The 26,158-nt window shown below is 43.1% G+C and overlaps 1 protein-coding gene and 1 long non-coding RNA gene across 2 annotated transcripts in view; one reads left to right on the forward strand and one right to left on the reverse strand.

Annotated features, from left to right (window-relative positions):
- Positions 1 to 149: 149 nt before the first annotated feature.
- On the forward strand, positions 150 to 6,688 carry LOC139531343 (uncharacterized). Its single transcript, XR_011666335.1, has 3 exons — positions 150 to 289; positions 2,916 to 2,977; positions 4,454 to 6,688. It is a non-coding gene; the product is annotated as an uncharacterized lncRNA (long non-coding RNA).
- Positions 6,689 to 12,088: 5,400 nt separating this feature from the next.
- The window catches only part of sycp2l (synaptonemal complex protein 2-like), a 30,918-nt gene continuing 16,848 nt past the window's right edge, over positions 12,089 to 26,158 (reverse strand). The window contains exons 24-33 of the mRNA XM_071331071.1: positions 22,313 to 22,445; positions 20,165 to 20,241; positions 19,683 to 19,737; positions 19,249 to 19,362; positions 16,732 to 16,841; positions 15,098 to 15,192; positions 14,807 to 14,906; positions 14,419 to 14,477; positions 14,221 to 14,293; positions 12,089 to 13,573 (exon numbers count right to left, since the gene is read on the reverse strand). Coding sequence (XP_071187172.1) covers positions 13,559 to 13,573; positions 14,221 to 14,293; positions 14,419 to 14,477; positions 14,807 to 14,906; positions 15,098 to 15,192; positions 16,732 to 16,841; positions 19,249 to 19,362; positions 19,683 to 19,737; positions 20,165 to 20,241; positions 22,313 to 22,445 — 831 coding nt within the window. The 3' untranslated portion in view covers positions 12,089 to 13,558. The remainder of the gene's footprint in view (positions 13,574 to 14,220; positions 14,294 to 14,418; positions 14,478 to 14,806; positions 14,907 to 15,097; positions 15,193 to 16,731; positions 16,842 to 19,248; positions 19,363 to 19,682; positions 19,738 to 20,164; positions 20,242 to 22,312; positions 22,446 to 26,158) is intronic.

The following is a 26,158-nucleotide window of genomic DNA, read 5'->3' on the forward strand; positions in this document are numbered from 1 at the left end:
CGCTGGCGTGCGCCTTGATTGGTCACAGTCCCTATCGGTCATTTCAGCATCCCCCAACCGCCTTGTCGTGGCTACACAGACCGGCATATGACGGGCCATACTTTGTAGGGTCTGTGGAAGCGTGCCACAGCGAGCTATAAAGGCGGATCCCGAGATACCCCGGACAGCGCACCTTCTGTTTCCTCTAGCTTATCTGTCTCTCTTCAGGGTAACGTGCCTCACAATCTTAACGCTATTTGACCTCCGCTGTACCAAATACTCGTCTTCTTACACCCAGCAAAAAGAGATGGTAAGCACACTAGCCTATAGGCTATAGCCTACTGTCGGCATCTATTGGAAATGTTTAGGCGTAAAGTGATGTTTGGCACAGACTTACCACATATTCTAGGGAAGATACAGTACCCCTTGTTGATGTGAGAGTGTAAGGGATTTGGTTGCTCTGGATTCTTGTGCTTGTCTAAATGTGCGTTGAATAGGTGGAAGTATTGTCTGACTTGAACTAGAGTCAGTATCTCTTTTTAACCCTTGGAAAAGTTGAATGTCACAGCAAGGAATGTGGACCTCCCATTTGAATTGAAAGAGGGTCAGTGCAATGGGAAGCAGGTAATAGGAAGTGCAAATTGCAAACTCGAATCAATACTTAGCTACATGTTTATTACATTGGCACTGATTTTGTTTACTGTAGATGGCTGAACATATATTTTTTATATTAGCCTATTCATATTTGATTTGAAAGACCTGTATGTTGTAGCCTGCTATTATTGCATGGCGCATAGATCATATGTATTTTGATGAGGCATGTAGCCTATTAATCTGTGCAGTGTGCTCACTGTCAAGAACTAGTCTTCTGTCAGATATAAGCTGATGATGAAAACATTTAATAGGTTTTTTTTTATCATTCAGACCTTTATTTATTTTTTGTCTTTTGTACTTTGTTAATGCCTTGCAATATATTGCTTGTTGGTCACTTTTAGTTGAGTGCTTCTATCAGCAAGAACCAATTACATTGTTTAAAGGAATCTACATTTTTGTTGGTTATGGCCTGGTTGACCATTGACAACAAACCCTGTTCAAACACAACAATACTTCCAAATCCATCTGAATGAGTTATTAAACATCTTAAACAAGAGTCAGAGTGACTTCATACTGTAGATGCCGTCAGCCAGGAGCTGGAATATCAGGAATTACAACGCTGCTCTGGGCTACTGAGATGCACACTAAAATGCTTCCTGTCCTTCCAGTCACAGCTAATCCTAAATCCTGGCCCTTCTGATGTGACCACCAATTCAGGTTCTTACCAATACATACCACCATTTCATTCCTTGATTAAAAATACAAAGGAACAAATTGGGCTAACTATAACCTTGTCAATGTCCATGGGGGAATTCTTAAGGAGACACTGCACTTAGTGTAGGGAGAGACACTGACAATCTGAACCAAATTTGAGTAGTTATAGCTTAGAGTACCTGCCTGAAGCTAAGCCAGGTCAAAAAAAGACAGTAGACAAGACAGCCAGGTGACAATGTAAAGAATCTGAGAGCAAAAGAGGATACCATATGGAAAAGTTTCATACCTAGACCTACTTCACAACAAGCTATGTATTTCAGGCCAATACCACAGGTATGTGTGCCAAAATGTATGAAAAAGTTACTTTTCTCCTATCTCCTCGTGACTGCACAGCTGATTTGTTTCTGGGTGCTGAGATGACATTTCTCATTGATATATTATTTGAATAACCCAGTTGTTTTCTTCACAAAATGCTCAATAGTTCTTGCAGAACGGTGTTATGGCTTATCAACAATATGAAAGATGGTTATTCAGAGAAAGTAAAATTAATGTGCTCTGACTCTCATTGATGGCTCTCTATCTAAGTGGCCAGTCCTGCCTGCCTGCCTGTCTGTCTGTCTGTCTGTCTATAGGCCTAAGGGATAGTTTTACCTCTCAGCTTAGTTTAATGAGATAAGAGACACTAAGTGCTGCTGGACAGGACAGGACAGGAGTTGTCAATATGGTGACACCAAAGAGCCGAGGACAGGCCACAAGTTGTACTCCTCACCTCTGTATCAGAAATCCATCACCCCATAACAGCTTTGGTCTGTTGGGTCATCTCCCCACAGGAGGTGGAATGCATTGTTCTGATAACACTTCACTTACACGTGGGAGATCGTTTTCATGGAAATAAGCAGGTGTTTTAACCTGATTATGTTCATGTCAGCGCTGGGGGCCATAGATCAATGGATAATTGAAGGTCACTTGTCCAGAGTGTAGGCCTAGTCTGGCCAGCTTCCTGGACCAGAGGAAAGAGGAGGAGAGGAGTAGACAAGAATGGAGTAGAGAGGAAAGCATAGGAGTGCAGAGGAGAGGCGAGGAGAGGATAGAAAAGGGTAGGAGAGGGTAGGAAAGGAGAGGGTAGGAGAGGAAAAGAGAGGGTAGGAGAGGAGAGGAAAAGAGAGGGTAGGAGAGGAAAGGTAAGGAGAGGAGTGGAGGAAAGGGTAGGAGAGTGGAGGAGAGGAAAGTAAAGTGGAGGAGATGGTAGGAGAAGAAATGAGAGGAGAGCGGAGGAGAGGAGTGGGAGGTCAGACAGGAAGGAAGGACTTCCTTCTCCTGCATGGCTAAGGAGTCCATGTTGTCCATTGCTTGATAATACATAGTATTTATATAGTGCTTTGCTAAAACCCAAAGACGCTTAAAGAACAGGAGTCATCATTGAATGTGACATAGACCACTTTTTAGGCGTTTATCCCATGCATTTGAGGACCTTGATGTGTCATCTAAAATCAGACTGTTTACATGAAAATGGGTTCTATGATGTAATGTGCATTATTTTGATAAATGCCATAGAAAACCGGACACACGGTGGCACATACGCACACACACATTTATTGCAAGTGACTTCATTTTTTTTTTGCTTTCAGAACCATTTAGAAAGTTTGGACCAGCGGTTAAACACGCTTTTGTACTGTGTTTGGAGCGAGAGGTATGTACTTCCCAATGAAGACGGCAAATATGGCTGTTGAAAAACTACAAATATGTTTTTTGAAAAAATAAGTCTGCTCAGACTACAGCGTAGCATCAGCTGACGTGTGACTGACATTACAGAGTCCTTCAAGGCTCACCACATGCAGGAGAGTAGCAGTCTAGATCCAGGAAACTGTATGTCATCAGAATGGCCCTTCTGAATACTAGGAATCTCCACAGCGGTGCCTTATCACCTTGTTAAGTAAGCCTATTAGGATTTACACCTGTGTAATTAAGGTGTAATAGCCTATGTCATAACTCTAATAGATTAGTAAATACATACACTTATGGAATACTTATAACTTTTGATACAGACGTAATCTGTAACTACCTATCTGCACATAACAGGTTCAAGGTAAGTTACGATAGAAGTGCTGCCCTAAAGTTGTGATGGTAATTAGTTTCTAGTCATAGCCTCTACTCAGCTTCACAAGATCCATTGGCCAGAGTCAAGCCGAAGCTGGAATGGAAAAGAAATGCCACCCCATAGTAGAAAAACAACACCCTTAACTATGAAAATGAAAGCAGTGACAGCTTGCAAAGCAGCTTGTTCACACCCCATTAGTTCAAGAACATGGTGACATACTCTATTTATATTAACAATTAGTCAACAGTCTTGTTATTCTTTATAGATTCTTCTCATATTCAGTTTATGAACCATTAAGTTCATAGACAAGGACATAGTGAAATTCAATAAACTGATTTGAATGTACATTATCTGGATCATAGATAATGTGTAGGACGTTTCTGATCATGTATAAACACTAGTCTATTTACATTTCAGTTTGTTAACAATTCGTCAACAGTCTTGTTATCCTTTATAGCATTATCTTGTATTTAGTTATAAACCATTTAACTAGGCTACTATAAGGGACTCTAATCATATAAAAATCATATTAACAACAGACTATATATGTTTATAATCAGTTCAAATAGAGTTTAATATCAGATCTTATTGCCTATGACACGTTGAGCAGTCACGGTTTCAATGGAGTAATAATGAGATGTGATTGGATGATGATACCAGCGGTGTCAAGGCTCAGGAGAAGACCCAGATGCAGACAGTTTCAATGAAACAACATTTACAAAAAAAGGGGGGCAGGTAAACGACAGGCAGAAGTCAGTAGTCCAGGGTGGTGTGACAAGGTACAGAACTGCAGGCAGGCTCAAGGTCGGGGCAAGCAGAATGGTCAAAAACCGGGAGAGCTAGAAAACAGGCACGAGACACAGACATCAGCACGGGAAAAAACGCTGGTAGGCTTGACGAAACAAAACGAACTGGCAACAGACAGAGAACACAGGTATAAATACACTGGGGATAATGAGGAAGATGGGCAACACCTGGAGGGGGGTGGAGACAAGCACAAAGACAGGTGAAACAGATTAGGGTGTGGCAAGCGGCGATCGTTCACTGTGTTCTCTTTCCTTTCCTTAGACTCCAGAGTACGAGGATGGCTTCTGTTGGACTCGTACCTCCCCACCCTCTCCTTCACCATCATCTACCTCCTCATAGTATACCTGGGACCAAAATACATGAGGAACAGGCCATCGTACTCACTCAAGGGTGTTTTACTAGTGTACAACTTCTCTGTATTCATGCTCTCCCTCTATATGCTTGTTGAGGTAAGTTGTTCAAAGACAAATCGCCTGAAGAGAGATTTCTATGGATGAGTTGGGGCTATTGAGTGCCTTGATACCCTGGGTCATGTTAATTAGGGATCAAACGGAAGAAAAAGACAAACAGGAATTACCTAGACTTCTCCAATAAGACGGTTTCTGGTTAGGGTAGGTTTTAATAGTCACAGTGGGTACAACATATTGCATTTCTTAACTACACTCTTAGCACCTTTTTTTCTATCTAGAACCTAAAAGGGTTAACTTAACCCTCGCAAGGCCGCTGGCCCGGATGGCATCCCTAGCCGCGTCCTCAGAGCATGCACAGACCAGCTGGTTGGTGTGTTTACGGACATATTAAATCGCTCCCTATCACAGTCTGTTGTCCCCACATGCTTCAAGATGACTACCATTGTTCCCGTACCCAAGAAGGCAAAGATAACGGAACTAAATGACTATCACCCCGTATCACTTACTTCTGTCATCATGAAGTGCTTTGAGAGGCTAGTCAAGGATCATATCACCGCCTCCTTACCGGCCACCCTAGACCCACTTCAGTTTGCATACCGCCCCAACAGGTCCACAGATGACGCATATCGCCATCACACTGCCCACTGACCTATCCCATCTGGGAAAAAAGAATACCTATGTAAGAATGCTGTTCATTGACTACAGCTCAGCATTCAACACCATAGTACCCTCCAAGCTCATCATCAAGCTGGATGCCCTGGGTCTCAACCCCACCCTGTGCAACTGGGTCCTGGACTTTGACGGGCCGCCCCCAGGTGGTGAACAACATCTCCACTTCGCTGACCCTCAACACTGGGGCCCCACAAGGGTGTGTGCTCAGCCCTCTCATGTACTCCCTGTTCACCCATGACTGCGTGGCCATGCACACCTCCAACTCAATCATCAAGTTTGTAGACGACACAACAGTAGTGGGCCTGATCCCCAATGTCAACAAAACAAAGGAGATGATCGTGGACTTCAGGAAGGAGCACCCCCCTATCCACATCGAAGGGACAGCAGTGGAGAAGGTGGAAAGTTAAGTTCCTGGGCATACACATCACAGACAAACAAATGGTTCACCCACACAGACAGTGTAGTGAAGAAGGCGCAATAGCGCCTCTTCAACCTCAGGAGGCTGAAGAAATTTGGCTTGTCACCCAAAACCCTGACAAACTTTTACAGATGCACAATCGAGAGCATCCTGTTGGGCTGTATCACAGCCTGATGCGGCAACTGCACCGCCCTCAACCGCAAAGCTCTCCAGAGGGTGGTGCAGTCTGCACAACGCATCACTGGGGGAAAACTACCTGCCCCCCATGACACCTACAGCACCTGATGTCACAGGAAGGCCAAAAATATAATCTAGGATGATAACCACCTGAGCCACTGCCTGTTCACACCGCTATCATCCAGAAGGCGAGGTCAGTACAGGTGCATCAAAGCTGGGACCGAGAGATTGAAAAGCAGCTTCTATCTCAAGGCCATCAGACTGCTAAACAGCAATCACTAACTCAGAGAGACTGCTGCCTACATTGAGACCCAATCACTGGACACTTTAATAAATGGATCACTAGTCACTTTAAACAATGGCACTTTAAATAATGGCACTTTAATAATGTTTACATATCTTACATTACTCATATCACATGTATATACTGTATTTTATACCATCTATTGCACCTTGCCTATGCCACTCTGCCATCGCTCATCCATATACTTATATGTACATACTCATTCACCCCTTTAGATTTGTATATATTAGGCAGTTGTTGGGGAATTGTTAGATATTACTGCACTATCGGAACTAGAAGCACAAGCATTTCGCTACACTCACATTAACATTTGCTAACCATGTGTATGTGACCAATAAAATTTGATGTCGCCTGCACTCACATATAAAGCGTCATATATACGAGTTCAATATGAGTTGAAACTATGGAGCTTGTATGAACCAGTTCTCCATGACTCAAGTAAATTATGTTAAAGCCCTTTGTTTAGCCTCGTACAACCAACCTGATCTTGCAAACTTACATAAATGATTCGCTACACAGACACAGTATAGCAAATCATTTATGTAAGCTCGCGATATCAGACTTGCCGATTCTGGAGTGGCGCCTGACACAGCGTTTTCCACCATCAACAAAACACCAAATTATGACATTCCCAAGAGTGTGCAAATCTGTCATAAAGGCAAAGGGTGGCTCTTTGAAGAATCTCAAATCAATTTTGATTTGTTTAACCCTTTTCTTGGTTATTACATAATTCTATATGTGTTATGACATAGTTTTGATGTCTTCACTATTATTATACAATGTAGAAAACAGAAAAAATAAAGAAAAACCCTTGAATGAGTAGGTGTTCTAAAACATTTGATCGGTAGCGTATGCCAGGGCCACCCAAGTGGCGCAGCGGTCTAGGGCACTGCATCACAATGTTGTGGAATCACTACAGCCTGGGGTTCGATACCTAGTTACGTCACAACCTGCCGTGACCGGTAGTCCCATATGGCGGTGCACAATTGGCCCAGCATGGTCCGGGTTTGGGGAGGGTTTGGCCGGGAGGGCTTTACTTGGCTCATCGAGCTCTAGCCTGCAGGCTGACTTCGGTCGTCAGTTGAACAGGGTTTCCTCCGACACATTGGTGCAGCTGGCTTCCAGGTTAAGCGAGCGGGTGTTAAGTAGCGCGGCTTGGCGGGTCATGTTTCGGAGAAAGCATGACTCGACCTTCGCCTCTCCCGAGCCCTTTGGGGACTTGCAGTGATGAGACGAGATCGTAATCGCGAAAATTGGGGAGAAAAAGGGGGTAAAAATTACAAAAGAATATATACAGTACCAGTCAAAAGTTTGGACACACCTACTCATTCAAGGGTTTTTCTTTATTTTTACTATTTTCTACATTGTAGAATAATAGTGAAGACATCAAAACTATGAAATAACTTAAATGGAATAATGTAGTAACAAAAAACAAATCAAAATATATTTTATATTTGAGATTCTTCTCGAAGCCACCCTTTGCCTGATGACAGCTTTGCAGACTCTTGGCATTCTCTCAACCATGAGGAATGCTTTTCCAACAGTCTTGAAAGAGTTCCCACATATGCTGAGCAATTGTTGGCTGCTTTTCCTTCACTCTGCGGTCCAACTCATGCCAAGCCATCTCAATTGGGTTGAGGTCGGGTGATTGTGGAGGCCAAGTCATCTGATGAAGCCCTCTTCACTCTCCTTCTTGGTCAAATAGCCCTTACACAGCTTAAAAAAGGTGTGTTTGGTCATTGTCCTGTTGAAAAACAAATAATAGTCCCCAACTAAGTGCAAACCAGATGGGATGGCGTATCGCTGCAGAATGCTGTGGTAGCCATTCTGGTTAAGTGGGCTTTGAATTCTAAATAAATCACAAATGGTGTCACAAGTAAAGCACCATCACACCTCCTCCTCCATGCCTCACTGTGAGAACCACACATGCGGAGATCATCCGTTCTCTTACTCTGCGTCTCACAAAGACACAGCGGTTGGAACCAAAAACTTCACATTTGGACTCATCAGAACAAAGGACATATTTCCACCGGTCTAATGTCCATTGCTCGTGTTTTTTGGCCCAAGCAAGTCTCTTCTTATTATTGGTGTCCTTTTAGTAGTGGTTTCTTTGCAGCAATTTGACCTTGAAGGCCTGAGTCTCCTCTGAACAGTTGATGTTGAGATGTGTCTGTTACTTGAACTCTGAAGAATTATGTTCCTGACGCCCGACCATCCACTCAAGAAAAATAATTGTCCCACAGCTAAATCTATATAGTTGACGATCCCTGATCTATGGCAAGGTGCATTGAAACTGTTCTGCCAGCTCGTAGTGGCCCAACGACCTATTAAGACACTATGATAGTGTTTCCTCTAGTTTGGCAGTTACCTGTACATGCTCATGCTGCTAATGTACCTCATCCAACTTCTAAGGGAATGAGTTGTATGATATGATGGTCAGTTAGTGTCCATGAATTACTTCAGGCCTTATTTAAAAAGAGGCAGTCATCAATTAAAATTCCAAGATATAAATATCAGGTTACAGTCTCAATCTCATTACCCTGACAGGTAGTAATAGGTGAAAGGCTCAGAGATCTATTTCTTGCTTTAGAAAATACCATTAGTTTAGTCAGTATTGAGGATAAGCTTTAACTGACAAGGTATGTTGAACAGTATAAAAAGCAGTTTGCAAGTTCTTGAAAGCTTGAGAGAGAGACGAGGCACAACAAAGAGCAGTATCATCAGCAAAGAAGTTAAGTTGCGCATTTTGCAAATTTGTCTTAATTATTTATATAAATAGTGAAGTACAGAGCCCTGGTGCACACCATTAGACAGACCATTTAACAGACATGAGCCCATCAAATTGAGTGCACTGAGTTCTATCAGGCAGTTAGCAAACCATGCCTCAGTATAGCATGATCAACTGTATCAAAAGCCTTAGAGAGATCAATAAAAAGTGAGACAGTGCTGTTTTTTGTCAAGGGCTTCAGTGATATAATTTAAACCTTAATGGCTGCTGTAATTGTGCTATGCTTCTTCCTGAAGCCCGATTGGTACATTGATAAATTATAGTATATAAAAACAATTAGCTGTTCACTAACAAACATTTCAAGAATTTGCGCCAGGGGTGACAGCTTTGAGATTGGACTATAATTATTTAAAAGAGTTGGATCTCCCCCCTTTAAAAGTGGTAGGGCAAATGCTGATTTCCAGATCTTTGGAATTTCATTACATTCCAGGGTTAGATTGAACAAATACGTAAGTGGTTCAGCTGTGAAATCAGCTGCCAGTTTTAAAATGCAGGGATCAAGATGATCAGGACCTGCAGGCTTTCTCTGATCTAAGGATTTCAGGGCACTAAGAATAGCAAAAAGTTTGACCAACTCTCACTGGTTCATGCACACAGGGTTGTACAGAGCCAGAGGATACTGAATTAAGCAGCCTACCAAATGATACAAAGTGCTCATTGAAACAATTCAGCTGTCATATACAGCAACAGAGTCCTTCAATACACATGACGGTAATTCATTAACATTACTGTTACCAGATCGATTTAATAGCCTCCCAAAACTTTAGGGTCATTCAGGTTATCAGTGGTAACAGACATAAAATATTCAGACTTGGCCTTCATGAGAAGAACATAAACACTTGTTTCACAGCTGCTTAAAAAGAAGCCAATCAGAACATGATTTCCTTGCTTTAGCCCAGGCTAGATTACGTTAGTGAATAATGCAAGACAGCTCAGAAGAAAACCATGGATTATCCTGCCTTTTAACTCAGAACCTGCGGAATGGGGCATGTTTGTTTACTATTTGGGGAAAAAACCTTCATGAAAAGAACTTCCAGGCAGTTTCCACGTCAGGAATAAGCTCAATCTTTCTCCAGTCAAAATAAAACAAAATCATGAAAGAAAGCCTGATCATTAAAAATCTAAAAATGTATTTTACGAATAAAGCGTGGGTTTGTTTTAGGAACCTTAGGAACAGCAACAACTGCACAATGGTCATTACAAAAAACACCAACCGCAGAATATTTATGTGGAACATTTGTCAATATCAAATCAATCAGGGTAGATTTCTCTGGATATTTGAGATTTGGGCGGGTGGGTGAGCTAATCAACTGGGTAACATTCATAGAATTACAATACATTTTCAAATCAGACACCGGTTTTAACCAACACCAGTTGAGCTCACCTATCAAGATAATTTCACTGTAAACACGTTTAGACATAAGGTGCATCAGAGAAGAAAATGCATCACCGATAGCAGGAGGTGGGTCTATAACAGACCTTTTGAAACCTCAAGGTTCAAAACAAGAAATTCCAACGGTTTACAAATAGTTTCAGACTTTGGCACACTTACAAGGAATGTAGTCTTTACATATATAGCCGCACCCCCACCTTAACTCGATCAGTGTGAACATTTCAAATATCCTTATCAAGAACAAACTTGATGAGCCAGGTTTCAGAAAACACAATTACATCAGCATCTGTTGATTTTGGCCAAATCCTAACCCCATTTTTACAACCGGCTGCGTACATTTAAATTAAAATTACCAAAACCAGATCTAGATTTAAAATCAGAGGGGGTTTGGAGACATTGCATATAAGGGCCAGGTTGCACGTTACCTGATATCAACAAAATAACTAGGCACCTCTAATAACCTTGCACGGCTTCTCTTTTTTAAGAGACCTACTGCAAGTGAATTCTACGAGTTTCCAGACAATACAAAACAGTCATTTAAAACCATTAGACTTTGGTTGTGACAAGTTCGTACTGGTCACATCATGCCACAAATGCATCGGCACTTGGACAAGTGGACCGAGTGAAAAAGAGCGAGTTCCCGCAGACAAAATGTCTAATGGACGGGAGAGCACATTGTCAGATGTACTCACCCAGCGACAATGTTTTCTCCAGAGTTCAGTAAAGTCAGTGCTGTAATATTCATATGTGTAAACATACTGAATTATAATTAGATGCATTTTACCGCCGTATCATACTGTGCTATGATTGGTTAAGACCACCCAGATGGTTAGGTCATGGGCAGTTGATCATGGTTGGAGATACGTGAACATTCTTAACGTAGCTAATAAAGAGCTACGTTAAGAAATATCCTGTAGTACCGCATTTTAGTGCATAAAGCAATACCACGAAAATTGTCATTTTCTCTGAGCGATGTAAGAAATGGTGACCAATGAAAGGTAAGGAGGGACTGTGTGCATGTATCAGTCTGTATGTGAGTGTGTGCGCGTGAGTAGATTGGGGGTTGTTGAGCTGCCTCTGACAGCCAGGCAGAGAGCGAAGAGGAGCCGCTTGGACGAGATACTCCGCTAATGTAAATCTGAGGATAGAACCCAGGCCAGCCAGAGAGGGTTACTTTGGTAAACGTCAAGTAAACAAGTGCAAATAGCGAAAAATAAATGTCAAAAAAGTGTATCCGATTTGGAGACCCGCGAGCTTCACACCAGCAAAACTAAATCGTTTGCACAACACAAGGAAATTGTAGATTTGCTCCACCATAAACTAATAGGTTATTAGGTTAAAAATCTAATAGTCACAGTCAAACATTGACATGCTGCCATCTTAGATTTTATGGATTGGAATCTGAGCCCGGTTATCATTTGCATTTTAAGGCTCAAGTCGTTAGAACCATCAATTCTATAATGAACTTAACCTGAAGATGCTTTTGGGAAACCATGTCCTGGACTCTTCACTGGCCACTCCAGAACAGTCCAGTGTTTCTTCTTGAACCATTCCAGGGAGATTTTTGTTTGTGTTTTAGGTTGTCCTGCTCAAAGAGCATTTTTGGACACTTGGTTGAACGTTGAACTCAAACTGGAGATTTCACGAGGTCTTGCACACATTTAGGACCCCAGCACCAAAGCAACCTCACAGCATTATCAAACCTCGTTCTAATAAATTGTAGGAAAGGTGTTCTTTTCTTTGAACGCTTTATTTGGTTGATGGTAAACATAGGAAGACCACACTGCTGATGGAGACAAGAAAGCCTGCTTTAACTACACAAAAACTACTAAACACTTCATTGTTATGTGGACCAAAGAAACAAAATGAGTTCTATGGCAATACAGATCAGCGCTTTTTACTGACGACCAAATTAAGTATTCAATTAAAAGAACAGCCTCCGTACAATCAAAGACGGGGTTTGATAATGCTGCAGGGTTACTTTGCTTTTTGTACTGGGGGCCTTGAATGTGCACAAGGCATCATGAAATCAGCAGATTAGGTGTTGGAGTCCAATGTTCAACCCAGTAGCCAAAAACAGGGTCTCCATTAATGGTTGTGGATCTTCCAGCACGACAACAACCCCAAACACACAAAAAGCACCCAGGAATGGAAAAGAGATGCTTGACTGTTGTGAAGTGGCCAGTGACAAGTCCAGATTTGAATCACATCCAAAACCTACGAGAGATCTAAAAACAGCAGTTGGTGGAGGGCACCCCTCAAACATTGACAAATTAGAGCCATTTGCTGCTGAAAAGTGGGCCAAATTGTCAGTAGAAAAAGTGCAGCAAGCTTATTGATAGCTACAAGAAGCATTTGTCTGCCGTTATCTTGGCCAAAGACTGTGCAATCAAGTACTAGCTCCGGAGTGGCAATCATTTTGTCCATGCCATTTGCCTGTATTTTCTAAACACTTTTTTTATAAACAAGTTCACAAAAAAATTGTTTCTGGAATGTTAAATCCAATATCACTGGGTTGAACATTGCAAAAGTTATTAACTTATTTTAGAGGGAATTATTTAAGAAAAGTGCCAATATATATTTGGCCACAACTATGCCTTTATTGCATATAGCCTCCGGTATGTACTCACCAAAAATATCCCTCCAGAGCATTCACTCAAATCATTGTTAAACTAAAGATGCCTTAGAAACACTGCTAAACCTACCTGATATATCCCACTGTATTTGAATGCAAGTTTATGGGTGCAAAACATAGTAAACATTTGACTGGTTCTTTAGAAAAACTATATTTTACAGGCTTTCCTGATGACTTTCGTAGACTTCATACATTGCATTTCTCAATCAATCACTGAATGTCTTTGAGTGGCTATCGACAAACATGACAAAAGTTAATTAAAAAAATAAACACGCATGGTCTGCCTTGCTCTCTGATGTCTAACCAAGTCCCTGAAATTCATCAGCCTATTATTATCCTTCAGCTATTCATGTATTAGCTCTAATTGAGTGTATTTTGAACAATGGCAGAAAAAAATAAATGAGCAAGGTAGGTCATTGCCTGTGTGAGAACTTTGGTCACGGTCTATCAGCCATTACGTGTCTGTACGACGTCACTCATGGTTCAATGTCAGTATAAAGGTCCAAAGTGGTGTTGGTTTCATCAGGAACTGGAGAGTCTTAGCTTCTATTTCCTTTGTCACCAGCGTTCTACTTTGGAGGTTCCTGAGGAGAGGAAGAGAGAAGTCATCTTTATTGTAATTGTAAAAAGAGAGACTTTTAAAAGTCTGGTTATTTAGCCACATGCAGAATCTCCCAACTTCAAAAAGTGACCTATCCCTTTACGCCAACGTAATCCCATGTTGAATATTGTTACAGGCATCCTGCCAGACCTAGAAATCCAAAACAGCCATATTCTACACTGACTGTGCTCAGGCTGGGAATATTGTCTTTGATACTCTAGGAGTCCGGTGGGTTACGAAGTGCTGCTGCTGGCTCAGTTCTGCTTGGTTCAGTGTGGGCTGTAGCTCATCCTGGGGGAGCCCGAGTACATCCGAAGTCCACCAACACAGTAACTCTGTGACCATGATTCACACCACAACCAAGAGCACGGCTACAGAGATGACGGGTTCTCCTGCTTCACCCTGGCTAGATTTACAGTGTACATAGTGTTTTAACTCTTGTTTTCACAGACATCGTCCCCCAAAAAAAACAATAGATGGGTGACCCGTGTCTGCGTTTATAGGTTATAATACAATATCTCATTTGCCATTTGAAAATACAAGAATGATGTCCAAGGGCAGGGTGGACAGACTATTCCACGGGACGTGCCATGTGATGCATGGTATACATTGTGTGGGTCAGAAGTGTACCGGTGGTGCTGCAGCCTCCTCCCTCTGTAACATGCTGCTCCAGCCATCTCTGGGCTCTCCTAGTGACTCTAACCTGGAAGGACATGGGAGAGCATGACTTTCAATCTGACATGGCTATTATTATTAGATACATGTGATGTAACATGTACTATATCCCTACATTGAGGTTAGGTCAGTTGCCGTTTAGTGCTTGCTTACCTCTGCTGCTGTCGGTCACAGAACGACCGCACGGACTGAGACTCGCTCTGCCAAAAGTTCTGAAAAATGAAAGGAGTTAACAAAACAATGTGAACCCTTTGAATCATTTTGAACCAAACCCTAACTCCTAGGAGTGGGCCAGAAAGCATTATGGTGTAGTAGAAGCAAGAGTGAACCCTAGTGAACATAAGGCAGCCTGGGTCGTGTTCATTAGGCACCGGAAGGCAGAAAACAGAAGTTGAACCACCCGTCCATAAGACATGTAATTCTGTTACAAATCTTTTCCTTTGCTTGCCCTAACAAACACACGGCCCAGGTTTTAGTAATGGTAACATCAAATTAAGTAACGCGTTTCAATGAGAATGGTGTGCTAGCCAGAGAGACAGACCACAGTTTCCCCCTCGATCTCTTTGAGCGAGATGCAGTCATTCTCCAGGCGGCCCAGCTCCTGGACTACGGTGGCCTGGAAGCGCTCCAGGTGGACCAGCCTGCACAAACAGGAAGAATGTCACTGTAAACCACATCCTCAACCAACCTCTGCGGAACCTTCCAACAATCATAAGACAAGAATGGATGAGGCGAGTTCCCAAGTGGAAAGTGACTTGAGTCATCTAAATGACTACATCAATTATTAATGAATCCATTATTATTTAAGACTGGTCCAGGTGATGGTTTTTACCTGCTGTCGTGGACAGCACCCAGGAGAGAGGTGACGTTTTTCTGACAGTCCATCAGAGACTGCAGGGAGCGGGCTTCAATCTTCTTGTATCTGGACTGTAGGAACAATAGGAAAGGGGGATTAGTCATCTGAAACATGAATGGTAGCAACCTTTATCAAATAGCTCCATGGTCAAATGTTTCCTAGTGTCTAGTTTTAAAGGTCTTGATGGATAAGCGATTGGAGGAATCGTGTGTTAGTGCCGGGCTGGTCTCTGGTGGCAGTAGCTGGTCAGCGCACGCAAGATAATTCTGGGTTGGAGATTAGAATGGATCAAGCTGGAGCTCTCCAGGACCAGGGTAACAGTAGGGACCATGATTGTAAACTCAGCAAAAAAATTAATGTCCCTTTTTCAGGACCCTGTCTTTCAAAGATAATTCAAAATAATCCAAATAACTTCACAGATCTTCATTGTAAAGGGTTTAAACACTGTTTCCCATGCTTGTTCAATGAACCATAAACAATTAATGAACATGCACCTGTGGAACGGTCATTGAGACACTAACAGCTTACAGACGGTAGGCAATTAAGGTCACAGTTATGAAAACTTAGGACACTAAAGAGCCCCTTCTACTGACTCTGAAAAACACCAAAAGAAAGATGCCCAGGGTCCCTGCTCATCTGTGTGAACGTGCCTTACCATGCTGCAAGGAGGCATGAGGACTGCAGACGTGGCCAGGGCAATAAATTGCAATGTCCGTACTGTGAGACGCCTAAGACAGAGCTACAGGATCGACAGCTGATCGTCCTCGCAGTGGCAGACCATGGGTAACAACACCTGAACAGGATCGGTAGATCCAAACATCACAGGATGGCAACAATAACTGCCCGAGTTACACCAGGAACGCATAATCCCTCCATCAGTGCTCAGACTGTCCGCAATAGGCTGAGAGAGGCTGGACTGAGGGCTTGTAGGCCTGTTGTAAGGCAGATCCTCACTGGCAACAACGGGGGGCACAAACCCACCGTCACTGGACCAGACAGGACTAGCAAAAAGGACTATTCACTGACGAGTCACGGTTTTGTCTCAAGAGGGTGATGGTCAGATTTGAGTTTATTGTCGAAGGAATGAGCGTTACACCAAGGCCTGTACTCAAGAATGTCAGTGTCAGACAGGAATGTCAGTGTTCTGCCATGGCCAGTGAAGAGCCCGGATCTCAATCCCATTGAGCACGTCTGGGACCTGTTAGATCGGAGGGTGAGGGCTAGGGCCATTCCCCCCAGACATGTCCGGGAACTTGTAGGTGCCTTGGTGGAAGAGTGGGGTAACATCTCACAGCAAGAACTGGCAAATCTGGTGCAGTCCATGAGAAGGAGATGCACTGCAGTACTTAATGCAGCTGGTGGCCACACCAGATACTGACTGTTACTTTTGATTTTGACCCCCCCCCCCCCCTTTTGTTCAGGGACACATTATTCCATTTATGTTAGTCACATGTCTGTGGAACTTGTTCAGTTCATGTCTCAGTTGTTGAACCTTATGTTCATACAAATATTTACACATGTTAAGTTTGCTGAAAATAAAAGCAGTTGACAGTGAGAGGACGTTTCTTTTTTTGCTGAGTTTGTTGCACAAGTCTGTGTGATGTGATCACCGAGAAGTGTGCTCTCAGCTGGCTCTTGAAGGTCTGGAAAGCAGCGATGACTCCAGAGCCCATCTCCATCTCAGACTCCACCTCCTCATTCAGCACTCTGCTCATTGATTCTGGAAAGCATGAAACAGATGGGGTTGGAATGAACGCCTGCACAACCAGTAGCATACAGTGCATTCAGAAAATATTCTTACCCCTCGACTTATTTCACATTGATGTGTTACAGCCTGAATTTAAAACTGGATAAATAAAATCTCACCCATCTACACCCCATAATGATGAAGTGAAAACATGTTGTTTTCTTTAAACATTAGCAAATTTTGGGAAAATGAAATACAGAAGTCTAATTTATACAAATATTCTACGGACAACTCCTTCGACCTCATGGCTTGGTCTTTGCTCTGACATGCACTGTCAACTGTGGGACCTTATAAAGACAGGTGTGTGCCTTTCCAAATCATGTCCAATCAATTGAATTTACCACATGGGGACCACAATCAAGATGTAGAAACATCTCAAGGATGATCAATGGAAACAGGATGCACCTAACCTTAATTTCGAGTACCATATCAAAGGGTCTGAATACTTATGTAAATAAGGTTGTTTTAGATTGATAAGGAAAAACATTTAATCTATTTCAGAATAATACTGTAACATAACAAAATGTGGAAAAAGTCAAAGGTTTGAATACTTTCTGAATGCACTGTATGTATGTACAGTACCAGTCAGAAGTTTGAATACACTACTCATTCAAGGGTTTTTATTTTTTTTAACAATTTTCTACATTGTAGAATAATAGTTAAGACATCAAAACAATTAAATAATACATATGGAATCATGTAGTAACCAAATGAGTGTTTACAAGTCAAAATATATTTGAAATTCTTCAAAGTAGCCACCCTTTGCCTTGATGGCAGCTTTGCACACTCTTGGCATTCTCTCAACCAGCTTCATGGGATAGTCACCTGGAATGCATTTCAATTAAAAGGTGTGAAATCGGCAATTAACTGCACCTCAGGTTTCAGCCCAAATAAATGCTTCAGAGTTCAAATAACAGACATCAACTGTTCAGAGGAGACTGCGTGAAATCAGGCCTTCATGGTCTACTGGCACTAAAGGACACCAATAAGAAGAGACTTGCTTGGGCCAAGAAACACGAGCAATGGACATTAGACCGGTGGAAATCTGTCCTTTGGTCTGATGAGTCCAAATTTGAGATTTTTGGTTCACACCACTGTCTTTGTGAGAGAGTAGGTGAACGGATGCTCTCCACGTGTGGTTCCCACCATGAAGCATGGAGGTGGTGGTGTGATGGTGCTTTGCTGGTGACACTGATTTATTTAGAATTCAAAAGGCACACTTAACCAGCACGGCTACCACAGCATTCTGTAGCAATACGCCATCCCATCTTGTTTGGGCTTAGTGGGACTATCATTTGCTTTTCAACGGGACAATGACTCAAAACACACCATCAGGCTGTGTAAGGGCTTTTTGACCAAGGAGAGTGATGGAGTGCTGCATCAGATGACCTGGCCTCCAATCACCCGACCTCAACCCAATTGAGATGGTTTGGGATGATTTGGAACGCAGAGTGAAGGAAATGCAGCCAACAAGTGCTCAACATGTGGGAACTCTTTCAAGACTGTTGGAAAAGCATTCCTCATGAAGCTGGTTGAGAGAATACCAAGAGTGTGCAAAGCTGTCATCAAGGCAAAGGGTGGCTTCGAGAAGGATCAGGGACAGACTTTTGTACCGGTTTCCTCTAGCATCGTCACAAGGCTGTTGTTCTGGGATTGATTTGCACTTTTTACACCAAAGTACGTTCATCTCTAGGAGACAGAATGCGTCTCCTTCCTGAGCGGTATGACGGCTGCGTGGTCCCATGGTGTTTATACTTGCGTACTATTGTTTGTACACATGAACGTGGTACCTTCAGGCATTTGGAAATTGCTCCCATGGATACAGAGTTTGAAGGTAGGCCTTGAAATACATCCACAGGTACACCTCCAATTGACTCAAATGATGTCAATTAGCCTATCAGAAGCTTCTAAAGCATTGACATCATTTTCTGGAATTTTCCAAGCTGTTTAAAGGCACAGTCAACTTAGTGTATGTAAACTTCTGACCCACTGGAATTGTGATACATTGAATTATAAATGAAATAATCTGTCTGTAAACAATTGTTGGAAAAATTACATTACATTTACGTCATTTAGCAGACGCTCTTATCCAGAGCGACTTACAAATTGGAAAGTTCATACATATTCATCCTGGTCCCCCCGTGGGGAATGAACCCACAACCCTGGCGTTGCAAGCGCCATGCTCTACCAACTGAGCCACACGGGACCACATTACTTGTGGGTTACTTGTGTCAATGCACAAAGCAGATGTCCTAACCAACTTGCCAAAACTATAGTTTGTTTTAACAAGAAATTTGTGGAGGGGTTGAAAAACGAGTTAATGACTCCAACCTAAGTGTATGTAAACTTCCAACTTCAACTGTATGTATGTATGTATTACCAGCAGCCTCCTCGAGAGGTTCTGAGGGAAAGAAGGCCCTGGGTCTTTGCCTTGGATCACTTTCTAGCGGCACACTCTTCTTCTCCGCTGCACCTCCCGAGTCAGCACGCTCTGCTGAGTAATATGACCACAACATGGCCATTGACCATGGTCAGCTCCAGTCCACACCTTTATGGTAATTTATCCTTCACTGAGGGCCATGTTTTATCAAGTGTTCTATCATATTAAAACATTTTGCAACTGAAAACGAACAAACTTTTGTTATAGGACAAGTTCAGGTAGTCCCTCCCAGTTAATACTTTAAATTCAGTTTGATGCCTAATGAATACGACCACGGTAAGTATTTGAAAACAGATGCTCTTTTAGAATTTTTAAGAGACCAGATTGGTCAACAGTACATGTCAAGTCATTGCAGAGAGACTTCAGAGACATACCTGAGGCCCAAGGCCTCTTCCTATGAATTCCAGCCTCCTGATTGGGAACATGGTCCTGAAATAATAATTTTACATTATGACCTGGACTGAAATAGGTGCTGGTACTCATTTTGTGTGCCAGTACTGTTTATATTTAGGTGCAGGAGCATTATGACAGATTATGTGTATATTATTAAAATCTATACATGTTATAACACATTACTTAGAAACAACAGTACAGTAAACACCCAACAAAACAATAGAATAACTAGCACCAGGGTACAAATGGAGGTTCTCTGTTAGTAAATCTTCCAAGAGAAGACTTAGGAATAGGAGAGGGATTCTCCTATTGGAGAGGTGAAACATGTGTTATTGGGATGTATCATGAGTCTGGTGCCAGATCTGTTTGTGCTGTTGTGCCAATGCTTATGGTCATAGTCTATGGCGTTGGCTAAAGATCACAAACAGATCTGGCACCAGGCAAGTACTACGGAGTACCTTACAGTAGGTGTAGATTCATCTTGTTCCTCCCGGTGAAACACAGATTCATCCCAGTCCTCCCCAGTCACATCTTGGAAGCCTACAAGGAATGCAATGTTGTTAGCTAATGTGACACCTGTATGTGATGTGAGACCTGTATGGGACTTTTATTTTGACACGCTGTATACCTGTATTGAAGGGAAAATCCCATACAGGTTTCACATCAGCTACAGGTCTAAATATAGCCCCATTATCCATGAGAAACATGTCTGTATACCACAATGTGCGATGTGGGTGGCAGGTGTGAAAACAAATCTGCCGATGTGCCAAGCTTGAGAAAGGCACTTAACCCGAATGCTCCTGTAAGTCACACTGGATAAAAGTGTCTGCTAAATGACAAAAATAAAATCAATTCAAACATAGTTAACATTGCCCTTATGAGCCCTGGTCAACTGTACTATATTGAATAGGGTACCATTTCAGATGCAGCCTTGTTCCGATGAATGCCTTCGTAAAGTATTCAGACCCCTTGACTTTTTCCAGATTTTGTAATGCTACAGCCTATTCTAAAATGTACTAAATCGTTGTTTTTTTGTGTCAATCTACACACAATACCCATAACATCAAAGCAAGAACAGAGACATTTTTGCTAAAAAATAATAATTAAAAAAAAAAATCACTGAAATATCACATTTACATATGTATTGAAACCCTTTACTCTGTACTTTGTTGAAGCACCTTTGGCAGTGATTACAGCATCAATTATTGGGTATGATCCTACAAGCTTGGCACACCTGCATTTGGGGAGTTTCTTCCATTCTTCTCTGCAGACCCTCTCAAACAGTGTCATGTTGGATGGGAGCGTCGCTGCACAGCTATTTTCAGGTCTCTAAGGAGATGTTAGATCTGGTTCAAGTCCGGGCTCTGGCTGGGCCACTCAAGGACATTCAGAGACTTGTCCCGAAGCCACTCCTGTGTTGTCTTGGCTGTGTGCTTAGGGTCGTTGTCCTGTTGGAAGGTGAACCTACACCCCAGTCTGAGGTCCTGAGCAGGTTTTCATCAAGGATCTCTGTACTTTGCTCAGTTCATCTTTCCCTTGATCCTGACCAGTCTCCCAGTCCCTGAAAAACAACCCCACAGCATGCTACCAACGCGGTTCACCATGGGGATGGTGCCAGGTTTCCTCCAGACGTGATGCTTGGCATTCAGGCCAAAGAGTTAAATCTTGGTTTCATCAGACCAGAAAATCTTGTTTCTCATAGTCAGATGCTTTAGGTGCCTTTTGGCAAACTCCAAGCGGGCTCTCATGTGTCTTTTACTGAGGAGTGGCTTCCATCTAGCCACTCTACCATAAATGCCTGACTGGTGGAGTGCTCCAGAACTTGTAAGTCGCTCTGGATAAGAGCGTCTGCTAAATGACTTAAATGTAAATGTTGTCCTTCTGGAAAGTTCTCCCATCTCCACAGAGGAACTCTGGAGCTCTGTCAGAGTGACCATCGGGTTCTTGGTCATTTCCCTGACCAAGGCCCTTCTTCCCAATTGCTAGTTTTCATAGGGCTGGCCGCCTGGCCAGAGTCTTGGCGGAGGCCACTGTGTTTTCGGGGACCTTCAGAAATGTTTTGGTACCCTTCCCCAGGTCTTCGCCCCGACACAATCTTGTCTCGGAGATCTACGTACAATTCCTTCGACCTCATGGCTTGGTTTTTGTTCTGACCTTCTGGCACTGTCAACTGTGGGACCTTATATTAACAGGTGGGTCTCTGGTAAATTCAATTGATTGGACCTGATTTGGGTAGAGGTGGAATGCAATCAAGTTGTAGATAAAAAATATTTTTTCAAATGTAACATTTATTTAACTAGGCAAGTCAGTTAAGAACAAATTCTTATTTACAATGACGGCCTACCGGGGAACAGTGGGTTAACTCAAGGATGATAATGGAAACAGGATGCACCTGAGCTCAATTTCGAGTCTCATAGCAAAGGGTCTGAATACTTATGTAACAAAGGTATTTCTGTTTTCTAAAAACGTGTTTTCACTTTGTCATTATGGGGTATTCTGTGTAGATTGCTGAGGATTTTTACTTATTTATTCAATTTTAGAGTAAGGCTGTAACGTAACAAAATGTGGAAAAAGGGGTCTGAATACTTTCCGAAGGCACTGTATTGCTTGCCTGAATCTCGTGATATCAGTTTGGACGGAGGAGGAAACTCCAGAGATTCTTCCTCTTTGAGCTTGTCAAATAGCCGTTCTGCAATGTTTTTACTTGGTGTTCCCCCCGCTGATCTGCATGCTGGTGTACGGTGCTGTTCAAAACAGAAAGGGGATGTCGTGGACATCAATTGTCAAACAGCAACAACATTTCATATCACACCGAGGTAGAGGCAAACCAAGAACATGACCTATGCTATTACAGCTACAGACACAAATATTAATCTTCAAAGTCTGCTGCCTCAGTTTGTATGATGGCAATTTGCATATACTCCAGAATGTTATGAAGAGTGATCAGATGAATATCAATTAATTGCAAAGTCCCTCTTTTCCATGGAAATGAACTGAATCCCCCCAAAAACATTTCCACTGCATTTCATCCCTGCCACAAAAGGACCACCTGTCATCATCATCATGTCAGTGATTCTCTCGTTAACACAGGTGTGAATGTTGACGAGGACAAGGCTGGAGATCACTCTGTCATGCTGATTGAGTTCGAATAACAGACTGGAAGCTTCAAAAGGAGGGTGGTGCTTGGAATCATTGTTCTTCCTCTGTCAACCGTGGTTACCTGCAAGGAAACACGTGTCGTCGTCATTGCTTTGCACAAAAAGGGCTTCACAGGCAAGGATATTGCTGCCAGTAAGATTGCACCTAAATCAACCATTTATCGGATCATCAAGAACTTCAAGGAGAGCGGTTCAATTGTTGTGAAGGCGGCTTCAGGGCGCCCAAAAAAGTCCAGCAAGCGCCAGGACCGTCTCCTAAAGTTGATTCAGCTGCGGGATCGGGGCACCACCAGTACAGAGCTTGCTCAGGAATGGCAGCAGGCAGGTGTGAGTGCATCTGCACGCACAGTGAGGTGAAGACTTTTGGAGGATGGCCTGGTGTCAAGAAGGGCAGCAAAGAAGCCACTTCTCTCCAGGTAAAACATCAGGGACAGACTGATATTCTGCAAAAGGTACAGAGATTGGACTGCTGAGGACTGGGGTAAAGTCATTTTCTCTGATCAAATCAAATGTATTTATATAGCCCTTCTTACATCAGCTGATATCTCAAAGTGCTGTACAGAAACCCAGCCTAAAACCCCAAACAGCAAGCAATGCAGGTGTAGAAGCACGGTGGCTAGGAAAAACTCCCTAGAAAGGCCAAAACCTAGGAAGAAACCTAGAGAGGAACCATGCTATGAGGGGTGGCCAGTCCTCTTCTGGCTGTGCCGGGTGGAGATTATAACAGAACATGGCAAAGATGTTCAAATGTTCATAAATGACCAGCATGGTAAAATAATAATAATCACAGTAGTTGTCGAGGGTGCAACAAGTCAGCACCTCAGGAGTAAATGTCAGTTGGCTTTTCATAGCTGATCATTAAGAGTATCTCTACTGCTCCTGCTGTCTCTAGAGAGTTGAAAACAGCAGGTCTGGGACAGGTAGCACGTCCAGTGAACAGGTCAGGGTTCCATAGCCGCAGGCAGAACAGTTGAAACTGGAGCAGCAGCACGGCCAGGTGGACTGGGGACAGCAAGGAGTCATCATGCCAGGTAGTCCTGAGGCATGGTCCTTGGGCTCAGGTCCTCCGAGAGAGCGAAAGAAAGAGAGAAAGAATTAGAGAGAGCATACTTAAATTCACACAGGACACCGGATAAGACAGGAGAAGTACTCCAGATAAGACTGACCCTAGCCCCCCAGGGAACTCAGTGAGGAACGCTGTATATGGCCCAGGAGGCCTGTAAACAGTAGCTATAAAAAGTGATTGAGTAGGCTGCATAGATTTCATGACTAGAAGCTCAAAAGACGAAAACGTCGGGGGGGCGTTTGTAAATTGAAATTTGCTATCGTAAATGTTAGCAACACCTCCGCCTTTGCGGGATGCACGGGGGATATGGTCAATAGTGTAACCAGGAGGTGAGGCCTCATTTAACAAAGTAAATTCATCAGGCTTAAGCCATGTTTCAGTCAGGCCAATCACATCAAGATCATGATCAGTGATTAGTTCATTGACTATAAGTGCCTTTGAAGTGAGGGATCTAACATTAAGTAGCCCTATTTTGAGATGTGAGGTATCACGATCTCTTTCAATAATGGCAGGAATGGAGGAGGTCTTTATTCTAGTGAGATTGCTAAGGTGAACACCGCCATGTTTAGTTTTTCCCAACCTATGTCGAGGCACAGACACGGTCTCAATGGGGATAGCTGAGCTGACTACACTGACTGTGCTAGTGGCAGACTCCACTAAGCTGGCAGGCTGGCTAACAGCCTGCTGCCTGACAGCCTGCTGCCTGACCTGCACCCTATTTCATTGTGGAGCTAGAGGAGTTAGAGCCCTGTCTATGTTGGTAGATAAGATGAGAGCACCACTCCAGCTAGGATGGAGTCCGTCACTCCTCAGCAGGTCAGGCTTGGTCCTGTTTGTGGGTGAGTCCCAGAAAGAGGGACAATTATCTACAAATTCTATATTTTGGGAGGGGCAGAAAACAGTTTTCAACCAGCGATTGAGTTGTGAGACTCTGCTGTAGAGCTCATCACTCCCCCTAACTGGGAGGGGGCCAGAGACAATTCCTCGATGCCGACACAGCTTTCTAGCTGATTTACAGGCTGAAGCTATGTTGCGCTTGGTGACCTCTGACTTTCATCCTAACATCGTTGGTGCCGACGTGGATAACAATATCTCTATACTCTCCAGTTTTAGCTTTAGCCAGCACCATCTTCAGATTAGCGTTAACGTTGGTAGCCCTGCCCCCTGGTAAACAGTGTATGATCGCTGGATGATTCGTTTTAAATCTAATACTGCGGGTAATGGAGTCGCCAATGACTAGGGTTTTCAATTTGTCAGAGCTAATGATGGAAAGCTTCGGCGTCTCAGACCCCGTAACGGGAGGAGTAGAGACCAGAGAAGGCTCGGCCTCAGACTCCGACTCGCTGCTTAATGAGGAAAACCGGTTGAAAGTTTGTTGGCTGAATGAGCGACACCGGTTGAGCATTCCTACAGCATTTCCCTCCAGAAGCCATGAGAAAGTTGTCCGGCTGCAGGGACCGTGCGAGGGGATTTGTACTAACGTTACTATCTGTACTTACTGGTGGCACAGACGCTGTTTCATCCTTCCCTACACTGAAATGACCCTTGCCTAACGATTGCGTCTGATGCTGGGCTTGCAGCACAGCTATCCTCGCCGTAAGGCGATCGTTCTCCTGTATATTATGAGTACAGCGACTGCAATTAGAAGGCATCATGTTAATGTTACTACTTAGCTTCGGCTGTTGGAAGTCCTGATGAACCATGTCCAGATAAAGCGTCCGGAGTGAAAAAGTTGAGTGAGGGAAAAACTAAAAATATAAACAGTAATTGAAAAGTAAAAACCGTAAAGTTGTCAGGTAGCAAAGTAAGGTTGGCAACAAAACGCACAGCAACACGTAAACAAGTCTGCAAGTTGTGACCGGAAAATGACCAGTGATGCTGATTTCTGTTGTGAAGAAGAGATGAATCCCCTTTCCGATTGTTTGAGGCATCCGGGAAAAAGCTTGTCCGGAGAAGACAAGGTGAGCGCTACCATCAGTCCTGTGTCATGCCAACAGTAAAGCATCCTGAGACCATTCATGTGTGGGGTTGCTTCTCAGCCAAGAGAGTGGGCTCAATCACAATTTTGCCTAAGAACACAGCCATGAATAAAGAATGGTACCAACACATCCTCAGAGAGCAACTTCCCCCAACCATCCAGGAACAGTTTGGTGACAAACAATGCCTTTTTCCAGCATGATAGAGCACCTTGCCATAAGGCAAAAGTGATAACTAAGTGGCTCGGGGAACAAAA

Source organism: Salvelinus alpinus, chromosome 10 (assembly GCF_045679555.1).
Source record: "Salvelinus alpinus chromosome 10, SLU_Salpinus.1, whole genome shotgun sequence".
NCBI classification, from domain to species: Eukaryota; Metazoa; Chordata; class Actinopteri; order Salmoniformes; family Salmonidae; genus Salvelinus; species Salvelinus alpinus.